The sequence below is a fragment of the Scyliorhinus torazame genome, chromosome 4, assembly GCF_047496885.1.
Source record: "Scyliorhinus torazame isolate Kashiwa2021f chromosome 4, sScyTor2.1, whole genome shotgun sequence".
Lineage (NCBI taxonomy): Eukaryota > Metazoa > Chordata > Chondrichthyes > Carcharhiniformes > Scyliorhinidae > Scyliorhinus > Scyliorhinus torazame.
In genome coordinates, this window is record NC_092710.1 from 118560216 (window position 1) to 118574079 (window position 13864).

The following is a 13864-nucleotide window of genomic DNA, read 5'->3' on the forward strand; positions in this document are numbered from 1 at the left end:
CTTGTCACGGTTGGTCGAGCAGATGAGGGGCGAGTTTCGGAGATGGGATGCGCTACCGCTGTCACTGGCTGGGAGGGTGCACGGTTAAGGTGACAGTCCTACCGAGATTTCTATTTGTATTCCGATGCCTCCCAATTTTCATCCCGCGGTCCTTTTTTAAGAGGATTGATAAAATCATTTCGGTCTTTGTCTGGGCGGGTAAGTCCCCGCGGGTGAAGAAGGCGATGCTCGAGAGGAATCGGGGGGAGGGGGGGCTTGTCCTGCCAAACTTCAGTAATTACTACTGGGCGGCTAATATTGCTATGATAAGGAAGTGGGTGGTGGGGACGGGGTCGGTTTGGGAGCGGATGGAGGCAGCTTCATGTAGGGGCACCAGCTTGGGAGCGTTGATAACGGCACCTCTGCCGTTCCCGCCGGCGAGTTATTCCACCAGCCCCATGGTGGTGGCGGCCTTGAGGATCTGGGGTCAGTGGAGGAGGTGCGTTGGAGCAGTGGGAGCATCGGTTTGGTTCCCAATATGTGACAACCACCGGTTTGCCCCAGGGAGCCTGGATGGGGGTTTCGACTATGGCGAAGGGCGGGAATTGAGAGGATGGGGGACCTGTTCCTGGAAGGGAGCTTCCCTAGCTTGAGGGCGCTGGAGGAGAAGTTTGGGTTGGCAAGAGGGAATGACTTCAGATATTTCAGGTGCGGGACTTTCTGCGCAGGCAGGTATCATCCTTCCCACTCCTGCCACTAAGGGGGATCCAGGATAGGGTAGTGTCTGCGGGATGGGTGGGAGAGGGGAACGTCTCGGGCATCTACAAAGAACTAATTTATCATAGAATTTACAGTGCAGAAGGAGGCCATTCAGCCCATCGAGTCTGCACCGGCTCTTGGAAAGAGCACCCTACCCAAGGTCAACACCTCCACCCTATCCCCATAACCCAGTAACCCCACCCAACACGAAGGACAATTTTGGACACTAAGGGCAATTTATCATGGCCAATCCACCTAACCTGCACATCTTTGGACTGTGGGAGGAAACCGGAGCACCCGGAGGAAACCCAATGCACACACGGAGGATGTGCAGACTCCGCACAGACAGTGACCCAAGCCGGAATCGAACCTGGGACCCTGGAGTTGTGAAGCAATTGTGCTATCCACAATGCAACCGAGCTGCCCTCAAAACTGCCCTCGGAGACACAGACCGAGGAGCTGAGCTTGGGGGGGGAGAGATGGAGGACGGTTTATGGGCGGACGCGTTGAGCAGAGTCAACGCGACCGCTACATGCGCAAGGCTCAGCTTGATCCAATTCAAGGTGGTACACCGGGCCCATATGATAGTGGCCCAGATGAGTAGATTCTTTGGGGTGGAGGACAGATGTGTAAAATGTGCGGGAGGACCAGCAAACCATGTCCACATGTTCTGGGCGTGTCCAAACCTCGGGGATATTGGCAGAGGATTGCAGACGTTATGTCCAGAGTATTGAAAACAAGGGTGGCAATGAGTCCAGATTTTTGGGGAGTCGGAAGATCCGGGAGTCCAGGAGGAGAAAGAGGCAGATGTTCTGGCCTTTGCCTCCCTGGTAGCCCGGAGACGGATATTATTAGCTTGGAGGGACTCAAAGCCCCCGAAGTCAGAGGCCTGGTTAACCGACATGGCGAGCTTTCTCGGCCTGGAGAAGATTAAGTTCGCCTTGAGAGGGTCAGTGTTAGGGTTTGCCTGGAGGTGGCAATCATTCATCGACTTCTTTGCAGAGAATTAATCGTCAGCAGTGGAGGGGGGGCTAGGATAGCGTAGAATGGGGTGGGGGGGGGGGGTGGGGGGAGGTGCTTGGATAGCGTAGAATAGGGGGTTAAATAGGCGGGTCTTGGAGGGATGGGTGTCGGTGTTTGCACTATGTTTATTGTCCTTTGTACGCTGTTTTTATACTGTTGTTGTTTGTAATGCCAAAAAGTACCTCATTAAAATTGTTTGTTTAAAAAAAAAAAACTTGCAAGTACAGCGGCATTCAGGAAAGCAAATGCTATATTAGCCTTTTTTTGCAAGAGGGTCAGAGTACAAGAGCTAGAAAGTCTTGCTGCAATCGTACAGGGCTTTGGCAAAGCCACATCTTTAGTGTTGTATACAGCTTTGGCCTCTTTACCCAAGAAAACTTATATCTACCTGAGGAAACTGATATTTGCCTTTAGGGGGTGCAACAAAGGCTCACTAGCTTTATTCCTGGGATCGGGAGGAATATTCTATGAGGAAAGACCATAAGATATTGGAGCAGAATTAGGCTTCTCGGCCCATCGAGTCTGCTCCGCCATTCAATCATGGCTGATATTTTTCTCATCCCCAAAGAAAGATTGAGTAAAACAGGCCTCTGTTTACAAGAATGAGAGAGGAGCTCATTGAAAATATAAAACTCTGAAAAGGTTTTATGCAAAAGAGCCGTTTCCCCTGGTTGGAGGGTGTAGAATTTAGAACCACAGTCTCAGGATAAGGGATTGGCCATTTAGGACTGAGATTAGGAGAAATGCCTTCATTCAGAGGACTGTGAATTCTGTCCAAGAGGGCTGCTGTGGATGCTCAGTCGATGCGTATGTTGAAGGCTAAGTTGAATAGACTTTTGGGGCACAAATAGAATCAAATGATATGGGGATAAAACAGCAATGCAGAATTGATGTAAAAGTTCAGCCATGATCATATTGTGTGGTGGAGCATACTGACTGCTCCTGTTTCTTATATTCAGCATCTCACTTTCACCATCCTCCTCTACTCATCACCAGTTAATCCACAGCTGTTACCCTAACCCTCTCCTACACTTATTGCCACATGCACTACGATAACATATAGGGGTTTTATTACTGAAATAGTAACCTGGAGTGACAAATTGCCAGAAGAATGATTTGAAATGCCACTACAACAATTTGTGAATTTGAATGCATTCCAGATTTGTTCTGAATTGAAGAAAGTAAAAGTGATCGTGAAGCTGCCAGATATTCATAAAACCCCAATACTTCAATCAATGTCCTTTAGAGAAAGAAACCGCCCATTCTTAACGGGTCTGCAACTAGATGTGGTGCTGGTATGGTGACTCTTAAATACCCTCTGTGGTGGCCTAGCTAGTCATTCAAAGTCGTTAACAGTGATTCAAGGATGATTTACCACCACCTTCTTAGGGTAACCAGGAGTGGAGAATAAACTTGCCAGTGGACACCCACAAACCAAAAATGAATATTAAACAAGTCACCCACTGCTTCAGCCTTCCCAACCTCAATGCGCAGTCACAATCAATTGGATACCAAGCCCTGGTCTTATTTTAAATTCATCAATGATATAAAATTAACAGTGATCAAAAAGATTTCACAGGACAACAGAATTAAGATTCAACAAGTGCTGGGGTGGCACGGTAGCATAGTGGTTAGCACTGCTGCCTCAGCACCGAGGACACAGGCTCAATCCCGGCCCCGGGTCACTGTCCGTGTGGAGTTTGCACATTCTCCCCGTGTCTACGTGGGTCTCACCCCCCCCCCCCCCTCCCCCCAACAACCCAAAGATGTACAGGCTATGTGGATTGGCCATGCTAACTTGCTGCTTAATTGGGGGGAAAAACGGAGTCTAAATTTTAAAAAATATTCAACAAGTGCCATCTCCTGTGGCATTACTTGCAGACAAAATTTAACTTTAAAACCCTTCCAGATCCCGCTAAGCTTTTCCACTATACATTGCATTCTTGCAAACTTGTCCAAGTACACTTGCCGCAATGTAATGACACTCACAATTAGAGAAGGTGCAGTACTACTACTCACAACAGTAATGTTTTATAGTGTCACAAGCTTATAAGAGGCTCCCATTATAAAATGGCACCATATAATTCAATCGTGCAAATATTGTCAGCGCCCGTTCTGTTGATTTCCTTAGTTCCTATTTCTTTTATTCTGTCTTTATTGTTTTTGGTCCATGGCTCATCTGAGACATATCTTCAAGTCAAGCAGAGGAAGTAAGGAACTCAATGTCAAAATAGTACGCTGTGTTATAAAGTTTTGTATTTTAGGCAGAAGTGCAAAGACTTTCTGGCACCCAAGAGATTGGAGGGGTTGTTAGTGATTGGTGGCCAATTAATTAGCCTGCCAGCGATTGGTTCCTGTCAGGTGGGATTTTTCGGAGAGAACATGGGAAAAGCCACTGGACCCTCGAGGTGAAAGCAGCTCTCTCTCTCTGCTCTCTACTGTCTGAGGTCAGAAGCTTCTAGACCCTGAAAGAAGAAGCTTCTCTCTCTCTCTCAAATGCTGGTGGCCCGCTAGTTCTGTGAGTCTACTGTGAAAACCATTACAAGCTCAAAGAAAAGATAACATCCATCTGAAAGCCTAGGCTGAAGAAACAACTAACTGGAAGGCATTCATCTGAAATACTCTTATCCTTTTATTTTCATAATTATTTTACACTCCCTTTCCCCTATATATTTGTGTGTGTGTGTATATATGTCTATAGAGGATGGGCAAGTTAAAAGGGGGGTTAGAGATTAGACAGTAAGTAGTTAACCAGTTGGCATTGTTGGAAATTTAATTATAGTTACTGTTAATCATGAAAAGTTAAAACCCGGTGACTGTAGTTATTGGTTGCTGTAGACCTTGGTTATTTTAAAATAAAAGTTAATTTCAACCGTGTTGTGACTCCGGGTCAAGTGGAGCTGGAATTGGCCGCACACTGGCTCAGGTTGTCAGAACAATATTTTTAAAATTAGGGCAGAATGCATGGCTTGACAATAGAGGCAAACTCAAGTCTGTATTCCATGACCCAAAAGGATATATAGTAAAGGTGGGTAAATGTTAGTCGGATACAGATCAGCTGTAGATATAGGCTTGTGAGCAAAATTAGAGTTCCTGAAATAAAAGGGACAACAGTAACATGGATACAAAATTGGCTGAGTGACAGGAAAGAGAAAGAAGTAGTGAACGGTTGTTTCTTGGACTGGAGGAAGATTTATGGTGAGGTTGGTGTTAGGAGACAATATAAAACAAAGGGTACAATTCTAAATGGGGTGTAGGAACAGATGTACCTCAGACTATCTGTGTGCACAAAACTGAAGGTGGCATAGCAGGTTGAGAGTAGTTAATAAAGCACATGGCATCCTGGGCTTCATAAATAGGGACACAAGAGTACAAAAATCAAGGAAGCGAGGATAAATCTGCATAAAGCACTGGTCGGCCTCAACTAAAGTACCATGTATGGTTCTGGGCATCCTACTTTTGGAAGGATGTAAACTCATTAGAGAGTGCAGAAATAATTCGAGAAGGGTTTCAGGGATTAGAAACTTCAGTTACGTAGAGGGATTGGAGGAGCTGGGATTGTTCTCCTCGGCGAAGGGAAGGCAGAGATATTCAAAATGATTAGGGGTCTGGACAGAGTAGATACGGAGTAACTGCTCTCATTGATGAAAATATCAAGAATCAGAGGGACACTGATTTAAGGTGATTGACAAATGAAGAAACAATGGCATGAGGAAAAACATTTAATTGCAGCGAGTGGTTAGAATCTGAACTGCACTGCTTGAGAATGTAGTGGAGGCAGATTCAATTGTGGCTTTCAAAAAGGAATAGGGTAATTGTCCAAAGAAAAAAAAAATTGGAAGGTGTAGCCATCTGGGATGGCCACTTTCAGCATATAAAATGAGCACTCGCAGAGCATACAGGGAAAATGGACAATGCAAAGCAACAAGCAGGCACAGAGCGTGAATGTGTATTTAGAAGACAGACTGCAGACGGAACCGGAACACTTGGCCGATTTGCACATTGATGGCCCATCTCCGATAAACAAAGAACTAGTGCTTAGGTAGCCATACTGTCCCAGACATTCCGGCACCACTACCCCAGCAAGAAGACACAAACAAAGCAAGGCCAACGGCCACTTCGGACATGCCCAGCCATCAAGGCACCCGCCCCTTTATTGGCTCAGATCGATGGCAGTAATCGAGAAGCTGCCCAATTAATTGGGACCGAGTTTAAGGGCCGCCTAAAAGCGCGCAAAGCCCCCCCAAGTATAAGAAGGAACCCTCGCCAAGTGTTCCCTCTCTTGGATTCGGCTCTCAGCTGGAGAGACCCTTCCACCTGCACCACCAGAAGCAAGTAAGTTCAAGTTCAACGTTCGCGACGAGACGGACGACCTTAGCTGTACTCCTGCTACCTCTTCGAACCCAACAGCCTCAGATCCGAACAACGGCCATTGTTCCTCTGACCTCAGTGGCACCCGAAGTTAAGTATAGGTGTCAGTGATAGACATAGTTTAGCCTGTAGTGTTACTGTGCATGAGCAAATCATACTGTGTGTAAATAAAGTAGCATTGACTTTGAACTAACTAACTGGTGTATTGGCTCTTTGATCGGTATTCGGTTGAACCTTGTGGCGGTATCAAGAGATACCTGGCGACTCTGAAAGCATTTTCATAATTAAGATTAAGAAAGGCAACCTTATTAATCGCTATATTTATAGCCATTAAAAGATAGCAACATTACTGGCGACTCTGGTGGGATTCGACCTAGAAGTGACTTTGTCACTCTGAGAGAACCCAACTTTGAATTAGAAACCCAATTGGCGGAAAAGTAAAAACCACAAGCGTAACACGAGTATCGATCAAACCTCCAACATTCGGACGTGTGTAATTTGCATGCGTACTAACAAGGGATATAAGGTAACCTCTATATAGTTTGTTCCGTTAAACTGCCAGGAGTTTTGTAGACTGGAAATTAGCTTGAGCCATACCAGTGTTTGCATCACCACTTTATTTCCCCGTTCCAAATGTACGGTAGAAACCCAGAGATTACAGTAGAAATGACAATGAAGGCAATGGAACGCCTTATGAACCCCCAGGAATTCGAGGTCGCAGCGACCAATAGAGCAGAGCAGTGTCCCATATGGGAAGAGGAAATTCGGAAGTATCTAAAAGGAAAAGGATGGCCCCTTTGGAGCGAATTTTGCGCAAATGAGGAAACAGGTCCCGGAAGTATAGGACAGACTTTGTGGGATAACCTGACCGAGATTCATAAGAAGAGTTTATGAAAAGGTCGCAAGCCGATGGCAATCGTGTCCTGCTTGGCACAATTGCCATGTGCCAGAGGAGGTCGTGAAGACGCTCCGCAGAGAGATTCGAGACAGAGAGAAGAATAGTGAGGGAGACGTTAGCAAGTGCGAGAAAGTTAACAGGCAACTTAGAGAGCAGTTAGCGGCGAAGGACAAGAAGATGGCTGATGTCAAATGGGCACACCAATCGTCTCGCTCACCTAAACAGCTTTCAGTCTCAGTACGATAAGGCCTACCAAAACACGCAACGCGTGGTGTTGGTAAGTTAAGAGACAGAACTTCAAGTCGAGCAATTAAAGAAGCAATGTCAGGATTTAAAAGCAGTCCTACGAGCACTCCACAGTTCCACGACGGAACAAAGGCAGAGTTCGGTAGACCACGCCAAATGCCGAAAGCAAATTGCAGACCTGCAATCCCTGCTCTCAGCACAAAATGGTTTCCAAGATACATTCGGACCCCAGCTAGATCAGGAAAATGCCCCGATTGGCAGGAGTTAAATGAAACTGCCCATCGCTATGTGCATGGAACATGTACTCCAGATACATCGCAGAAAAGGAAAGAACCCCCACCCCCGACTGCACAGGTAGTGCACAATCCCATGAACCCTGTCACCACACAGCACAGGGCCACAACAAACGGAGATCCCGATTTCCTGTACACTACCCCATTAACCGTCACCCAATTAAGGGACGCAGGAGACAAAATCAAACCGTTCCAACCCACATCGGACCCGCACCATTAATTTGCGAAAGTTAAACAGCAGGCGACCATGTATGGCCTGGACGAAAAGGAGCAAGTTATGCTCACAGTTTTGAGCCTCGACCCCCTCAGTCGTGGGAGCCCTTCCCGACCAACAAAATGTAGGAGGAGGCACCCTCCAAGAAATGCATGCAACGATCCAAGATGCGATCAACTACAATAAGGGAGATCCCATAGAAGGACTCAATAAATGCAAACAGAAAAAGACCGAGCACCCAACAGCGTTTGCTGGACGCCTTTGGACCCACTTTACAGCAGTATTTGGAGAGTTAGTCCGCGCTCATTTGGCCAAATGGACTCGTATCCTAGTCTCCCACGCGACCGAAGCAGGACTGAGAGCTTGCGCCAACTATGACCCCCCAGACAATACACATAATGAGAAATGGGTATTAAAGAGATTATCCCGATCTTGGGAACAGTCCCTTCAAGGAAGGTCAGAACAAGGAAAAATAGATGAAGAGCATACAGATGCTAACATGCATCCAGTCAGGACACATCAAAACCCCGCATGGGTAAACGAGGGAAGAAACAGCCCACAGCAGCCTAAATCACAAGAATGCTACAATTGTGGACAGTTAGGACATTACGCCCGAGAGTGCAATGCCCCCAGAAACAGCAGCGAAACCAGCAGGCAAATACCCTAAACAAGAACAGAGCCAAGCCCATTCACAGTGTTAGCGCCCGTTCTGAGAACGCAGCCATGAAAGGCACCGATTGACGGTGTTCGGTCTTCCCAACTTGGGTCTGCAACACCCTTTGGGACAAGTCCGGGAGACCGGTAGTAGCAGGCAGAGTCCGGGGACACCCCGTAGAATTTCTTTGGGATACAGGAGGGTCCCGTACCCCGCTAAATTCCTCCACAATGTTCCAACGAGATACATGGCCCACCAAAGACACCATTACCCTTAGCGGCTTCACAGGGCACTTACAACAGGGACACATTACGGTCCCTGTGGCTATTCAGATAGGCAAAATTAAGACGAAACACCCCGTTGTTCTAATAGATCTACCCCAGACAGCCAAACACATTTTGGGAATAGATTTTATGAGCTCTCACAAGTCTTTCGTTCGACCCCGTCAATAAATGTGTGTGGAGAATGGCAAAGGCAGCACGAGCCCCCGCCACGCTCATAGTTGGAGACTACGCACACAGGATTAGCGCAGTAGGAGACTTCTGGTTTGATCCACAAACCATTAGTCAGGACAAAGAAGTTAGGGACGTTTTACAGAAACACAGAGCAGCTTTTGCCCAGCACAAGCACCACCGCGGCAGGATCGCAGGTTTAGTCATCACAGGACCCGACCCAAAACCCCAAAAACAGTACGGTTTCCCCCAACAAGCAGAGGGAGATTTTGTAAAAGTCATGCAAAGTTTACTTGATCAAGGCGTACAATTCAGTAGCCTCAACTAACAATGCCCCAATCTGTCCCGTCAGGAAGCCCAATGGCTCATGGCGACTGATCATCGATTATAGGGAACTAAACAAAGTGACCCCATTAGCTGCCCCCACCGTGGCCACGGGTCCAGGGGACCTCAGTCAAACGTTTTCACGGTTCTGGAAATCAGCAACAGCTTTTGGTCCATTCCATTGGATAAACTGTGCCAATACAAATTTGCTTTCACCTTCCAGGGGCAGCAATACACGTGGACGTGCCTACCACAAGGCTTCCACAACTCCCCCTCCATTTTCCGACAGCCTATATGTCTACAATAGCTTAACTGAGTTCCTACCCCTGTGGGAATCTAGAGGTTTTGTTTCCGCAGACGGAAAACCCCTACCCTCAGCCCCATTACTCCAGCGTATCCTCAAGACAGCTAAAGGCCGTAAATACGGTATCGTTAAGGTTCGCAGCCACCATCGTTCTTCCCCCCCCCCCCCCCCCCCCCGTACCGTTAAGGCAGACGCCCTAGCTAAAGCAGATTCCAGACATGGTCACTTTTGTAATTCCTCCGAGAGTGCCCCCAGTACACGCGGTCCAGGTCTCACAGACCAATATTTAAGATTTAGCTCCAGCCCAGAAGGAAGACAAAAAGCTCAGGGAAGTTTTAAAAGGTAACTTCCCAGCCCCCTATGATAAGTACAGAAACGCTTTAACAACACACAATGGCATAATTTTAAAAGATGGTATTTATGTGGTCCCCACCCAAGATAGAAACCAAAATTATCTGCCAATTCCATGACAACCATGGACACCAAGGGATAGATGCAACCCTTGCCCACCTCAGACCTCTCTGCTGGTGGCCCGATTTAAAATCCAATGTGATTTATTACATTGAAAACTGTTTGATTTGCGCCCACAATCCAGACAGGTATGCGAGGAAAGGTCAACTCAGTCACACCCGCCCTGTTAATGGCCCCTGGACAAATTTACAGATAGATTATATAGGTCCCCTACACCCCTGCAAAAATAAAGTATGTGTTGGTAATAATCAACACCTTCACAAAATGGGTGGAAGCTTTTCCATCTAGGACTAACACGGCTAAAAAGACAGCCAAGATTCTAACACAGCACATCTTCACAAGATGGGACCTTCCCCGTAGTATCGAGTCAACCGGGAGAAGATGATGACTCAGATTCTGACTCTCACCAGACAAGCCCCTTTGCGAATCTTTTTGCAGTAGAACAATGAGGTGTCCAGGTGATGGTAAAAAGGAACCGATTGAGATTTACGGTGGCCGTCTTTCAGATGGAGCCTGCCCGTTTTGTTATTTTAGTTTGATATGTTACATGTTTGTATCGTGTACGACCCTTTGATACAGTTTATTCATGGCCCCACGCCAAATTTTGATGCAGTCACGACGACTCTTTTAATGCTACATGGCAGTTAAAGGAACAAGTTTGTCAGCAGACACCAATTGAAAGTCATGACTACTCTTCTGATTCTTCTCCACGGTGAACTCAAATTCTTTCCGTCCTTGTCCGGTCACCCAGGCAGTGGAGTAACAGCACTGGTCCCGCCCTGCCTGAGGACCCCCATCTGGTCAGCTAAGCTTGGGTAGTGCACCTATGGCACTGGTCACCGCCCTACCCGGGGATTCCACCCATTCTTCCCCGCCGCGGCCCACACACACCCGATTCGGCGCTTTTATTTTGAAACTCTTTTACTGTTTCGTAGGATGTGGTTTAAAGAATGCTCTTTGCCACAAACTTTTTGCTATCCGCGACCCTTAGGTCGCTATCCCTACATGCTATTTACATACTCAAACACTTGGATGAAACGCTTGGCTGCTGGACTGAGAAATTGTCCGCCCACTCAGTGCATTGACCACACAGGCTGTGAGACTGCTCGCACTGTGACAGTATTTCTTTTTCGGATGTCTTGTTCCCAAAAATATTTGGTTTATAAAAAAAAAAAAATGTGGGAGTCACATATGATTCTAATGGGCAATTGATAATAAAAGGAGACAGACAGACATACGAGATCTTAAACAAGGTAATAACAGATATTATGCTCGTGTCCACAGGAAATCCAAAACACCAGAAGACAGAGGAAGACCAAGAGAAAAATGAAGACAGACATCGTGACCTACATTTGGATCATCGTGGGATCATACAGTTGCGCGCGGAAGCGACCCCCCTGACCCACACCACACAGGCAGTGAATGTTTCCCATCACTGCCATACACCACACCCAGAGACAGCCACTGACACACCAACCTGGTGCGACAACCTTATAAGATGGTATTCCCTTTCATACATCGTAGAAGCCCTATTAGTGATAGCAATACTCTGCAGTGTCATCCAGGCACTGAGACTTCGGAAATGGCGAAGGAAAGCCTCCCGCACTCCGGTATACACACTGAGACCCCCTATTTTCGGACTCCAGCAAAACCCCTACTCTCTCTAAATGAATAAAGTGCATTGATTACTTTTTGTTTTGTTCTAATAAAGAAAGAATGTGAATTTTCTGTACTTGATCGCCAAGATACAGAGAAATGTAATGCTGCTATTGTATAGTTTTACACTGTTTGTAAATTCTTTTTATTGGCTAAACAGCCTGAAGATAGTTTAGCGAAGGATAGTTAGAGGTTCCCGTGTTTAAAAGAAAGAAACGTAATGCATGCTTGAATGTTATAGTGCCCCTTAGAATTTTATAATATGTAAATCAAAGCAATTTAGGTAAAGGTACGAATCCATAGGACAGAGTAGGATAGAGCCTGTCCTTGATTGCGGGTGTTCGACTTAGGCAGAGAACAAAGGAGATTCAGTAATGTGATCCTTCACGCTTCCCATTGAGGATCACAAGGGGGGAGTGTAGCCATCTGGGATGGCCACTTTCAGCATATAAAATGGGCACTCGCAGAGCACAACAGGGAAAATGGACAATGCAAAGTAAACAAGCAGGCACAGAGCTTGAGTGTGTATTTGGGAAGACAGACTGCAGACCGAACCGAAACTCTTGGCCGATTCGCACATTGATGGCCCATCTCCGATAGCCATTAAAAGATAGCAACAAAGGCTGTGGGGAATAAGCCAGAGAGCAGGATGAGAGGAGTTGCTTTGGCGGAGAACTGGCAGACATGCAGCTGGATTTTCTGCCATTGGGATGCTGTGGGCAGCCCAGGGGTTTCCTGATGGTGTGGGGCATAATAGGAAACCCCATTGACCAGCCGACAAAACGGAGCATCCCACCAGCGTGCTGAACCAGAAATCTGGCACGGCGGAACAGAGAATCCAGCCCATGACAGGCCATACCACTCCTTCTGTGCTGAAACTATTCTACGAATTTAGATGTATCTATGCTATTCAACTCATCTATTCCTTGCAATGATTTCCGCCACTCTGGCTAAAAAAGTTTCTCCTGAATTGCCAATTCGATTTATCAGTGACTGCTAAGTTCCCCCTAATTTTGAACTGCCTTCAAGCCAAAACAACTCCATCAAACCCCAATGTTCAATCAAGACCTCTATCGGGTCACCCCCTAAAACTTCTCTTTAGAGAAAACATCTCCAAGCCTGCAGTCGTTCCTCATAGTTGTAGCCTCGCAGTTCTGTTATTATCGTTTGAATCCTTTTACATCTTCTCTAGAGTATCTATCATTCCTTTATGGAGACAAGAAATGTTGACAGTAAAGGGTCTGTAATTCGGCAACACGCTCCAACTGAATGAATTACAAATGGGAATTTGCATCAGGCAGGTTTAAGTTGATTTGAACATCTTTGTTAGTTATGGCTATTGGAGACTTGAGAGCTCCTTGACCGGCTGAGATAGGAGATCTTGTATAACCTCCGGGAATAGTCAAACCCGAGACAAAATAGAGACATTTGAAAGTAAACTAACAGACATGGCCGGGGGCTGACTGCCGAATCCCCCGCCACATCCCTGAGTCCCAACCACACCGACCTTTCCTCCGCGGTTTCCCCATCCCGGCTTCAGGAATTGAACAGCCGTCCGAAACGAGAGCTCACTGTACGGCACTGCCGCAAAATCTACACCGAAATGCCGCAAAACTCCTCGAGGCTCGGAGACGTGCCATGGATAGGTCACGTGCTCAGATGACAAGGCGGGTCTTTAATCGGGGACTGGGAAAACCAGGGGGCGGGGCTTGGCTTCAGGGGCGGGGTTAGATCTGAGGGGCGGGGTTATATCTCAGGGGAGGGGCTTAATCTGAGGGGTTGGACTTGACCTCAGGATTTGGGTTCAACAGGTAATTGGGAAGGCAAATGTTGGCCTTCATCTCAAAAGGAATGGAGTATAAAAATAGGGAAGTCCTGCTAAAGCTGTACAAGACACTAGTTAGACCACATCTGGCATACTGTGAACAAATTTGGTCCCCTTATGTAAGGCATTGGAGGCAGTCCAGAGGTTCACACAGTTGATCCCGGGTGTGAAGGACGGATTTTCTTATGAGGAGATGTTGAGTAGGTTGGGCCTGTACTCATTGGAGTTTAGAAGAATGAGAGGTGACATTATTGAGACATATAAGATTCTCAGCAGGCTTAACAGAGTAGTTACTGAGAGGATGTTTCCTCTTGTGGGAGTGTATAGGACCAGAGGACATAATCTCATGGTAAATGGTCACCTAATTCAGACAGCAATGAGGAGGAATTTTGTC

General features: G+C 46.7%; 1 protein-coding gene across 1 annotated transcript in view; it reads right to left on the reverse strand.

Annotated features, from left to right (window-relative positions):
- The window catches only part of elp3 (elongator acetyltransferase complex subunit 3), a 178182-nt gene extending 164871 nt beyond the window's left edge, over nucleotides 1-13311 (reverse strand). The window contains exon 1 of the mRNA XM_072498551.1: nucleotides 13153-13311. Coding sequence (XP_072354652.1) covers nucleotides 13153-13174 — 22 coding nt within the window. The 5' untranslated portion in view covers nucleotides 13175-13311. The remainder of the gene's footprint in view (nucleotides 1-13152) is intronic.
- Nucleotides 13312-13864: the final 553 nt, after the last annotated feature.